The sequence below is a fragment of the Pseudophryne corroboree genome, chromosome 4 (genome assembly GCF_028390025.1).
Source record: "Pseudophryne corroboree isolate aPseCor3 chromosome 4, aPseCor3.hap2, whole genome shotgun sequence".
NCBI lineage: Eukaryota > Metazoa > Chordata > Amphibia > Anura > Myobatrachidae > Pseudophryne > Pseudophryne corroboree.
Genome location: NC_086447.1, coordinates 562,747,672 through 562,760,252, shown reverse-complemented (window position 1 = coordinate 562,760,252; position 12,581 = coordinate 562,747,672). Strand labels below are relative to the sequence as shown.

Below are 12,581 nucleotides of genomic sequence, written 5' to 3'. Positions count from 1 at the left end.
AGGCCTCCCGGGACACACTTCTCAGGGTTCATTTTTTTCACACTAAGGAAAAGATTCTACGAGCAGCACTGCCCGCTTCAACTACGGCGACTTGCCTGGGCTCTCTCCAACTTTTCCAGGACCTGTCTCCAGCGACCATGGCCAAAAGGCGATCATTCTTCAACATTACATCAGCTTTACGTAAAGCTACGGTTCAATATAAGTGGGGTTTCCCCACTAAACTGATCGTGCTACGTAATGGCATAACCACCGTCATCAACACACCAGAGGAGGGAGCTAAAACTCTGGAAAAATGGGACATTCCTCTCGACATGCAGCCTGTCCCCCCAGCTACATCACCGAAACGGATTGCCCAAGACTGGACACTAGCCCCGGGCTGAGAAACACTTGGGAATACCCATATAACAACCATATGATAATTACTACTCAGGTTTTGTTTTTTCCCATGCAGGCTCATTAGTAGCTATATTTCATTATACTATAGCCAATACTTTGAGTCGGATGTTTCGATGTTTTTGTTTAAACTTAGATAGAAGTAGACCTGTCTATGCTTTAAATAGACAGCAAACGCCATTTCCTATAATCCTAGGATGACCTACACTTGTTTAGTTTTTTTTCTTTTATTTACCATATCCAGTATTGTGATTGATGATTATATGTTAAACATGTTCTGGTTTGGAGGCGACGGTGGGAAAAGTTGGCTGGTATGCCACCCACCCACACCTGTCCGTCACGATACCCTTGTGACGGGATATCTGGCTCCTTTATGGATGCCATTTCTGTTTTTTTTCCATGTTTTTTCTCTTGTTCTGTCCTCTACCCCCATATTCTTTTCTCTTCTGATGTTGACTATATTTTAATCTTACAGGACTGTGCCGATATGCATGAAAAATGGATGCATGAGTCACTGACGCTTTTAGCCATGCTATATATCACCCCCTCATACCCTCCCTCATGGCCACCTTTCTAAGTCTTAATGTTAAGGGGCTTAATTCACCTAATAAGAGGCGTCTGGCCCTAAAATACTTTACAGATCAAAAAGCAGATATAGTAGCTATACAAGAATCCCACTTCCCACTACACTCCCCCCCTCAGTTCTCCAATACCAACTACCCGGTTCACTATACCTCTTGCGGGCCGTTCAAGAGGAACGGTGTCGCCATCCTCTTCCATAAATCGTGCTCTTTCCAATTGGAAAATAAATGGGTAGATGGAAATGGTAGATACCTGATTCTAGTGGGGAAGTTACGAACCAAACATGTAACGTTGGTCTCCCTATATGCCCCTAATTCTAACCAACCCAGATTCCTGAAATCCTTCTTTCAAAAGCTATACAGTGTCAAGAAGGGAGCGGTTTTCCTGATGGGTGACTTTAACCTAGCCCCTGACCCCAATCTTGATAAATCCTCGAAACTCGACAAACAGTCCGCTAACGCAGCCAAAGCACTGGCTTCCTCCTTTTCACACCTACTAGCCGAATTTGACCTATATGATGCTTGGAGAATCAGGAACATAGGGGCCAGAGACTATACATTTTATTCGGCAGTGCACAGATCCTATTCTAGGATCGATTTGCTCCTGACGGATAAATGGACATTACAATCAATTCCCAATGTCAAAATACTGCCGATATCATGGTCAGACCACGCGCCATTACTTTGGACTTGGTCATACAAAACACATACCCCAGCACCACGCCCCTGGAGACTACGGGACTACATTTTGAAAGATGAGGACGGAGTCTCTATATTACGAGAGGCCTTGTCTTCCTATTTAGCCACAAACAGTCCCGCAGATACCTCCATCTCCAATCATTGGTGTGCTCTTAAAGCAGTCCTGCGAGGTGCAGCTATCCATGCTTCAGCTCATATAGCACGTCGAGACCGGGAAGTCCAGTTGGCATATGAGCTGGAGGTGACGACGCTAGAAACCAAACATAAACAATCCCCTACCGATGATGTCACCCTAACGTCTCTAACTGAAGCAAAGAAGAAACTAAACAGTCTTTACTTCTTACACGTACAAAGAGCTCTCTCTAACCTAAAGCAGAAATACTATACATTAGGCAATAGGGCGAGTAAATTATTGGCGCGGAAACTCAGAGGGAAAAATATTATCAATAGAATTAAATACTTGACAAACTCAGACGGACCGCCGTCACTGAACCCTAAAGACATTGCAAACCAATTTGCCTCCTATTATAGGAAGCTATATAACCTCAAACAGGACCCACTAACCCCGCAACCTTCCTTGCAGCTTATACGGTCTTTTCTAGACTCCATTAACCTACCTTCCATTTCCCCCGAGGATGCCTCCACACTTTGTACACCCTGGACTGAGAGAGAAATTCAGTCTTCCCTGAAAGCCCTTAAAAAAGACAAAGCCCCTGGGCCGGACGGGTTCATTAATCTCTTTTACATCACATTTCAAGACTCACTCTCCCCACTCCTCCTTAATCTGTACAATGATGCTTCCTCTAACCCTTTTCCTAGAGAAATGTTGGAAGCACGGGTGATAACGATTCTCAAACCAGGCAAGAACCCATCCATCTGCGCAAACTATAGACCCATAGCACTTTTGAACACAGATATAAAGATGTATGCCAAACTACTTGCAAATAGACTGAACCCGCTGATTCCCGCATTGGTTCAACAAGATCAAGCGGGCTTCACTATAGGACGCCAAGCCTCTGACAATACCAGGAGAGTCTTCTCCCTTCTAGAGGCCCGCTCCATGTCGAGGGAGCCCTTATTGTTGCTTTCACTAGATGCGGAGAAAGCTTTCGACAGGATTCACTGGGCATACATGTCAGAAGTTCTTGCCAGGTTTGGGTTCACGGGACAATTCTTACAGAACGTCCTACGCCTATATATGTACCCCTCAGCACACGTTTTTAGTAACGGGTTCCTATCCGATACTTTCCCCATCACCAACGGCACTCGCCAGGGATGCCCACTGTCACCATTAATTTTCATTTTAGCCATAGAACCCCTAGCAGAGAAAATTAGAGCGTCCACCCTAGTTAGCGGAGTCTACATAGGTCCCACACAACACAAGATTTGCCTGTTTGCAGATGACGTCTTGTTGTTCGTAACTAAACCTGAAATTTCCCTCCCAGCTATTCACGATATCTTGCAAGACTACTCCAAAATCTCCTACTATAAACTGAATACGGCTAAAACAGAGGCATTGGCATTTGATATTGAACCAATCCCACTCCAATCTCTACAATCTACATATCCCTACGCCTGGCAGGACTCTTCCATCCAATACCTTGGGATTAAGATTCCTTCCAGTTCTCATCCTACGGTGGAGTGTAACTACCTTCCTCTCTTGGCCCAATTCCGTACCCTCACCAAACAGTGGACGAACTACGAAATCTCATGGCTGGGGCGCCTTTCATCAATTAAAATGATGCTCCTCCCTAAAATCCTTTACCTCTTTAGAGCCATACCTTACTTAGTACCGCTTACTCTCCTTAACAAATTTTATGCTGTCATGTCTACTTTTATATGGAAGGGCAAAAAACCCAGGATAGCTAGAAACCGTCTCTTTAGATCCAAAAATAAGGGGGGTCTTGCATTTCCTAACCTTGAGCTATATCAGCATGCATGTTTACTTGATCAGATAAAGGACTGGCTCCAGACTGACCCCATAAAACCATGGGTGAATATAGAAAGTAATATGTGCACAGGATTCCCTCTCCCAGATTTAATCTGGGTCAAACCATCTCATAGACCCCCGTCTACCAAACTTATAAGGAGTATAGCTAACTCTCTTAAGGTCTGGGACAGACTAGTTAACAACCTGGACGACTGCCCGCTTCCCTCTACGCACTTATCCATTTTAGCAATTTCCAAAATACTCCCAGACCTACCAATACGGAACTGGCAGGAGTTAGGGGTTAGACAGATCAAAGATTTGTATGATAAATCAGAGCTGAAAACCTTTCAACAACTACAAACCCAATATCTGATACCAACAAAGGATTTTTACAAGTACTTACGTATCAGACATTGGATTGGGGCAAATATGCCAAACCCTCTCATCCCACCAACCCCACCCCCATATATTTTAAGTAACCTTTCCTCCATACAGCACAAAGGTAGTATATCTCGGTGGTATGTTACACTCCTCTCCCCACTCAATGACAAGAAACTACATGTTCAAACACGGTGGGAGGCGGAGTTTAATATCTCTCTGACTGACCAAGATTGGGAAAATATTTTTATGAACATCTTTAAAATGTCTAGGTGCATCAACCACACTGAAATGATGTTCAAACTGATACATGGTCTATATCATACTCCTGATAGACTCCATAGGATCTGGCCAGATTCCTCTAAATTTTGTTGGAGGCAATGTGGATCAGAGGGCACTCTAACCCACATATTTTGGACATGCCCAGTTATCAGACCATTGTGGATAGAGATCTTTGGGCTAATTGAAAAGATCACAAAGGTTACCCTCCCCCTCCGCCCCGAAATTGTCTTTCTACAGTACTTTCCTCCTCATATACCCCCTGAATACTCTTATGTGATAGGCCATATTCTCATAGCTGCCAGGGCCGCAATTGCGCAGTATTGGAAAAGATCAGACCCCCCACGCTTATCCAAAATTGTAACGTCAATACAGCACAATTGTGAAATGGAAACTATGAGCATTAAATATTCTCTAGCTCCCCAATCTCCTCTACTGAAATGGTTACCGTGGTTAGAGTATTACTCATATGGCTCTACCCCCCGGAACGCCTTGGCGGGCAATAGATGATGCATAACCCATTTTTCCCAATTTTTATTTTATTTACTTTTATATTTAAGTTTACATACTGTTTAACCAAAATACAAAGAAATATGCGCAGCCCTCCTACAGGGTCCCTGAACGACCGATGGTCAACATCCCCCCTATTTTGCACTATACTCTTTACCTATCTCTTCTCTTACTCATTTTCCGCACTTCTTCTTTACTTCCAACTCTTAAGATCTTAATTTAAGTATTAATACTACTTTACAAATACATAGAATGATTATCGGACATGCAGCTACAGTATCATTGCTTTATTTTTGTTTACATAACGTTATGTATGTCCTGTAATGTAAAAAATTCTCTAATAAAAATTTCTTCAGTAAAAAAAAAAAAAAGATCTAAAACAATCTGAAGAAAACTCTCTGGAGCTGCAGAGATGTGCATCCTTTCCTGGGGACACTTTTTTCTAAACTGCCTGTGGGAGGGGGCATAGAGGGGAGGAGCCAGCACAACCAGTGAAGAAATTTAAAGTACACCGGCTCCTTTGGACCCAGTCTATACCACATCGTACTAAGGTGGTCATTCCGAGTTGATCGCTAGCTGCATTCGTTCACTGTGCAGCGATGAGGGGAAAAAAACGGCACTTCTGCGCATGCATATGCAGAGCAATGCGCATGCGCGTCGTACTATTACAAAGAATGATGTAGTTTCACACAAGGACTAGCGAAGCTTTTCAGTCCCACTGCTGGCTGCAGAGTGATTGACATGAAGTGGGCGTTTCTGGGTGTCAACTGACCGTTTTCAGGGAGTGTTTGGAAAAACGCAGGCGTGCCAGGAGAAACGTGGCTGGACAAACGCAGGGCGTGTTTGTGACGTCAAAACAGGAACTGAAGTAATCGCAAGCGCTGAGTAGGTATTGAGCTACTCTAAAACTGCACAAAAAAAAATTTGCAGCCGCTCCGCGATCCTTTCGTTCGCATTTCTGCTAAGCTAAAACACACTCCCAGTGGGAGGCGGCATAGCGTTTGCGCGGCTGCTAAAAACTGCTAGCGAGCGATCAACTCGGAATGACCACCTAAGTCTCCCCAATATCCCTTATGGATGTTAGAGAAACATTGTTAGTATAAGTGTCTAACTCTTTGCAGGACTGATTTATCCCTCACAGAGCTTCTAATGGAAAATGTCTAGCACACCAGGCAAACACTACTCCAGTTACTCACTTACACTACACTTCACCTAACATCAGTGGGTTCCCAGAGGGATCCCGGCAGCCAGAATACTGATGCACAATCCCGACAACTCGGAATGGCAACACCGGAGGTTTACGTTTAGGCTGCGGGGGGGGGGGGGGGGGGAAGGGTTAGGGTGCGGCCATGGGGAGTTACATTTAGGCACCCTCAGGAATAGTGAAGGTTAGGCTGCTGGGAGGAGGAGTTAGGTTTAGGCACCACCAGTGAGGATTAGGCTGCAGAGGAGAGGGAGGGTTAGGGGGCCAGTGGGGAAGTTAAGTATACTTGCCCTGCCCTGTCAGGATTCTGAGCATTGGGATACCACGGTTTTCTGATCGTCTAAATCCCGACCGCCGGGATTTCAAGCCCAACCCTTCCAAGCATTTTAGGAGCAAACCACTCAGATTACAATGTAAAGATAATTTATAAAAAATGGAATGAATATAAGGAATAATAAGAATTTACTTACCGATAATTCTATTTCTCATAGTCCGTAGTGGATGCTGGGGACTCCGTAAGGACCATGGGGAATAGCGGCTCCGCAGGAGACTGGGCACATCTAAAGAAAGCTTTAGGACTAACTGGTGTGCACTGGCTACTCCCCCTATGACCCTCCTCCAAGCCTCAGTTAGGATTACTGTGCCCGGACGAGCGTACACAATAAGGAAGGATTTTGAATCCCGGGTAAGACTCATACCAGCCACACCAATCACACCGTATAACCTGTGATCTGAACCCAGTTAACAGTATGATAACAGAGGAACCTCTGAAAGATGGCTCACAACATTAATAACCCGATTTTTGTAACAATAACTATGTACAAGTATTGCAGACAATCCGCACTTGGGATGGGCGCCCAGCATCCACTACGGACTATGAGAAATAGAATTATCGGTAAGTAAATTCTTATTTTCTCTAACGTCCTAAGTGGATGCTGGGGACTCCGTAAGGACCATGGGGATTATACCAAAGCTCCCAAACGGGCGGGAGAGTGCGGATGACTCTGCAGCACCAAATGAGAGAACTCCAGGTCCTCCTCAGCCAGGATATTAATTTTGTAGAATTTTACAAACGTATTTGCTCCTGACCAAGTAGCTGCTCGGCAAAGTTGTAAAGCCGAGACCCCTTGGGCAGCCGCCCAAGATGAGCCCACCGTCCTTGTGGAGTGGGCATTTACAGATTTTTGGTTGTGGCAGGCCTGCCACAGAATGTGCAAGCTGAATTGTACTACAAATCCAACGAGCAATAGTCTGCTTAGAAGCAGGAGCACCCAGCTTGTTGGGTGCACACAGGATAAACAGCGAGTCAGATTTCCTGACTCCAGCCGTCCTGGAAACATATATTTTCAGGGCACTGACAACGTCTAGCAACTTGGAGGCCTCCAAGTCCCTAGTAGCCGCAGGCACCACCAATAGGTTGGTTCAGGTGAGACGCTGAAACCACCTTGGGGAGAAACTGAGGACGAGTCCTCAATTCCGCCCTGTCCGAATGGAAAATCAGATAAGGGCTTTTTCAGGATAAAGCCGCCAATTCTGACACGCGCCTGGCCCAGGCCAGGGCCAACAGCATGACCACTTTCCATGTGAGATATTTTAACTCCACAGATTTAAGTGGTTCAAACCAATGTAACTTTTGGAACCCAAAACTACATTGAGATCCCAAAGTGCCACTGGAGGCACAAAAGGAGGCTGTATATGCAGTACCCCTTTTACAAACGTCTGAACTTCAGGGACTGAAGCTAGTTCTTTTTGGAAGAAAATTGACAGGGCCGCAAATTTGAACCTTAATGGACCCCAATTTCAGGCCCATAGACACTCCTGTTTGCAGGAAATGTAGGAATCGACCCAGTTGAATTTCCTCCGTCGGGCCTTACTGGCCTCGCACCACGCAACATATTTTCGCCAATTGCGGTGATAATGTTTTTGCGGTTACAACCTTCCTGGCTTTGATCAGGATAGGGATGACTTCATCCGGAAAGCCTTTTTTCCTTCAGGATCCGGCGTTCAACCGCCATGCCGTCAAACGCAGCCGCGGTAAGTCTTGGAACAGACAGGGTCCTTGCTGGAGCAGGTCCCTTCTTAGAGGTAGAGGCCACGGATCCTCCGTGAGCATCTCTTGAAGTTCCGGTTACCAAGTCCTTCTTGGCCAATCCGGAGCCACGAATATAGTGCTTTCTCCTCTCCATCTTATCAATCTCAGTACCTTGGGTATGAGGCAGAGGAGGGAACACATACACTGACTGGTACACCCACGGTGTTACCAGAGCGTCTACAACTATTGCCTGAGGGTCTCTTGACCTGGCGCAATACCTGTCGAGTTTTTTAATCATGTGGACGACTTCTGGGTGAAGTCCCCACTCTCCCGGGTGGAGGTCGTGCTGAGGAAGTCTGCTTCCCAGTTGTCCACTCCCGGAATGAATACTGTTGACAGTGCTATCACATGATTTTCCGCCCAGCGAAGAATCCCTGCAGCTTCTGCCATTGCCCTCCTGCTTCTTGTGCCACCCTGTCTGTTTACGTGGGTGACTGCCATGATGTTGTTCGACTGGATCAACACCGGCTGACCTTGAAGCAGAGGTCTTGCTAAGCTTAGAGCATTGTAAATGGCCCTTAGCTTCAGGATATTTATGTGAAGTGATGTATCCAGGCTTGACCCTAAGCCCTGGATATTCCTTCCCTGTGTGACTGCTCCCCAGCCTCGCAGGCTGGCATCCGTGGTCACCAGGACCCAGTCCTGAATGCCGAATCTGCGGCCCTCTAGAAGATGAGCACTCTGCAACCACCACATGATGGATACCCTTGTCCTTGGTGACAGGGTTATCCGCTGATGCATCTGAAAATGCGACCCGGACCATTTGTCCAGTAGGTTCCACTGGAAAGTTCTTGCGTGGAATCTAACGAATGGGATTGCTTCGTAGGAAGCCACCATTTTTACCCAGAACCCTTGTGCATTGATGCACTGAGACTTGGTTCGGTTTTAGGAGGTTCCTGACTAGCTCGGATAACTCCCTGGTTTTCTCTTCCGGGAGAAACACCTTTTTTCTGGACTGTGTCCAGGAACATCCCTAGGAAACAGAAGACAAGTCGTCGGAACCAGCTGCGATTTTGGAATATTGAGAATCCAATCGTGCTGCCGCAACACTACCTGAGATAGTGCTACACCGACTTCCAACTGTTCCCTGGATCTTACCCTTATCAGGGAATCGTCCAAGTAAGGGATAACTAAAATTCCCTTCCTTCGAAGGGATATCATTTCGGCCATTACCTTTGTAAAGACCCGGGGTGCCGTGGACCATCCCTACGGCAGCGTCTGAACTGATAGTGACAGTTCTGTACCATAACCTGAGGTACCCTTGGTGAGAAGGGTAAACTTTTACATGAAGGTAAGCATCCTTGATGTCCCTTTCTTCCAGGTTCGCAATCACTGCTCTGAGTGACTCAATCTTGAATTTGAACCTCTGTATGTAAGTGTTCAAAGATTTTAGATTTTAGATTTAGAATCGGTTTCACCGGGCCGTCTGGCTTCGGTACCACAATAGTGTGGAATAATACCCCGTTCCCTGTTGCAGGAGGGGTACCTTGATTATCACCTGCTGGGTGAATGGCTTCCAAAACTGCCTCCCTGTCAGAGGGAGACGTCGGTAAAGCCGACTTTTGGAAACGGCGAGGGGGAGACGTCTCGAATTTCAATACGTACCCTTGAGATGTTACCTGAAGGATCCAGGGGTCTACTTGCGAGTGAGCCCACTGCGCACTGAAATTCATTGAGAACGGGCCCCCACCGTGCCTGAGTTTGTAAGGCCCTAGCGTCATACTGAGGGCTTTTGCAGAGGCGGGAAAGGATTTCTGTTCCTGGGAACTGGGTAATCTCTTCAGCCTTTTTCCTCTCCCTCTGTCACGAGCAGAAAAGAGGAACCTTTTGTCCGCTTGCCAACAAAGGACTGCGCCTGATAATACGGCGTCTTATTTTGAGAGGCGACCTGGGGTACAAACGTGGATTTCCCAGTTGTTGCCGTGGCCACCAGGTCTAAAAGACCGACCCCAAATGTCCCCTTTTAAAGGCAATACTTCCAAATGCCGTTTGGAATCCGCATCACCTGACCATTTTACTGGTAGAATTGGACAACGCACTTATACTTGATGCCAGTCGGCAAATATTCCGCTGTGCATCATGCATATATAGAAATGCATCTTTTAAATGCTCTATAGGCAATAATATACTATCCTTATCTAGGATATCAATATTTCCAGTCAGGGAATCCGACCATGCCAACCCAGCACTGCACCTCCAGGCTGAGGCGATTGCTGGTCGCAGTATAACACCAGTATGTGTGTAAATACATTTTTGGATACCCTCCTGCTTTCTATCAGCAGGATCCTTAAGGGCGGCCATCTCATGAGAAGGTAGAGCCCTTGTTCTTACAAGCGTGTGAGCGCCTTATCCCCCCTAGGGGGTGTTTCCCAACGCACCCTAACCTCTGGCGGGAAAGGGTATACATATCATCACACACCTCATTTTATTTTTCAGATTCAGGAAAACTACAGGTAGTTTTTTCCTCACCATAATACCCCTTTTTGGTGGTACTCGTATTATCAGAAATGTATAAAACATTTTTCATTGTCTCAATCATGTAACGTGTGGCCCTACTGGAAATCACGGTTGTCTCTTCACCGTCGACACAGGAGTCAGTATCCGTGTCGGCGTCTGTATCTGCCATCTGAGGTAACGGGCGCTTTAGAGCCCGACGGCCTATGAGACGTCTGGACAGGCACAAGCTGAGTAGTCGGCTGTCTCATGTCAACCACTGTTTTTTTATATAGAGCTGACACTGTCACGTAATTTTCAACAGTACATCCACTCAGGTGTCGACCCCCTAGGTGGTGACATCACTGTTACAGACACTCTGCTCCGTCTCATCATTTTTCTCCTCATACATGTCGACACAAACGTACCGACACACAGCACACACACAGGGAATGCTCTGATAGAGGACAGGACCCCACTAGCCCTTTGGGGAGACAGAGGGAGAGTATGCCAGCACACACCAGAGCGCTATATATATATACAGGGATAACCTTATATAAGTGTTTTTCCCCTTATAGCTGCTGTATGTTTTAATACTGCGCCTAATTAGTGTCCCCCTCTCTTTTTATTTAACCCTTTCTGTAGTGCAGGGAAGAGCCAGGGAGCTTCCCTCCAACTGAGCTGTGAGGGAAAATGGCGCCAGTGTGCTGAGGAGATAGGCTCCGCCCCCTTTTCGGCGGCCTTATCACCCGTTTTTCTGTATATTCTGGCAGGGGTTAAATGCATCCATATAGCCCAGGAGCTATATGTGATACATTTTTTGCCATGTAAGGTATTTTTATCGTGTTTTATTGCGTCTCAGGGCGCCCCCCCCCAGCGCCCTGCACCCTCAGTGACCGGAGTATGAAGTGTGCTGAGAGCAATGGCGCACAGCTGCAGTGCTGTGCGCTACCTTATTGAAGACAGGAACGTCTTCTGCCGCCGATTTTTCCGGACCTCTTCGCTCTTCTGGCTCTGTAAGGGGGCCGGCGGCGCGGCTCCGGGACCCATCCAGGCTGAACCTGTGATCGTCCCTCTGGAGCTAATGTCCAGTAGCCAAGAAGCCCAATCCACTCTGCACGCAGGTGAGTTCGCTTCTTCTCCCCTTAGTCCCTCGATGCAGTGAGCCTGTTGCCAGCAGGTCTCACTGAAAATAACAAACCTAAACTAAAACTTTCACTAAGAAGCTCAGGAGAGCCCCTAGTGTGCACCCTTCTCGTCGGGCACAGAAATCTAACTGAGGCTTGGAGGAGGGTCATAGGGGGAGGAGCCAGTGCACACCAGTTAGTCCTAAAGCTTTCTTTAGATGTGCCCAGTCTCCTGCGGAGCCGCTATTCCCCATGGTCCTTACGGAGTCCCCAGCATCCACTTAGGACGTTAGAGAAATTGGAGATAATGAATGTAGAAAAATGGCATCACATAGAGGCTGCATCTGCTGCAGCCCTTAGAAGCCAAATAAGCAGCAGTAACAAAAGCAGAAGTGGTTTCCCATTGGAAGCGCTCTCTCTGCTGTGGGAGAAAACGCCTCTCCCTGGGATTACCTCTACAGTATTACTTGGGAATAGCATAAAGCTCTTCAAATGGGAAGCCCCTGCGTATTCACATTGTGGAGGACTTGGTGCTCACAGGTGAGTGGCAGATAGATCAATAAATCTCTTCTAATTACATTCTATATATTTTGACTTTCTATAAGATATTATAAAATATAGTATTAAAACAGTAGAAGCTCTATATTTTAATATCAATTTTAAACACTGTACATGCACATGCAGCTTTCCATACCAAGGGCACAGCTCAGACGGGCAGCCTTTCTAAGGCCATCTAGACTCATGCAGATCGAGTCTCTTTCTTTCTGATTCTGCTCTTTCACTCCCTCTGCACCCAGGATAAATGACAATCCTTTGGAGCTTCCTGCCATCCTTCCAGTAAGTGGAGTTGACAAGGTGTCTATCAAATTTTTCCAACATCCAATAAGAATAAAGCGTGCAAAAGCAACACCTGTGCATGAAAAGAAGACAGGTTCACATAGGACATAAGTTATAG

At 46.4% G+C, this 12,581-nt stretch overlaps 1 protein-coding gene across 5 annotated transcripts in view; it reads right to left on the bottom strand.

The window, feature by feature from the left end:
* The window catches only part of ARFGEF3 (ARFGEF family member 3), a 366,510-nt gene that overhangs the window by 110,957 nt on the left and 242,972 nt on the right, over positions 1-12,581 (bottom strand). For all 5 annotated transcript variants that reach the window (XM_063917418.1, XM_063917419.1, XM_063917421.1 and 2 more), the window contains one exon: positions 12,321-12,536. In XM_063917418.1, coding sequence (XP_063773488.1) covers positions 12,321-12,536 — 216 coding nt within the window. The remainder of the gene's footprint in view (positions 1-12,320; positions 12,537-12,581) is intronic.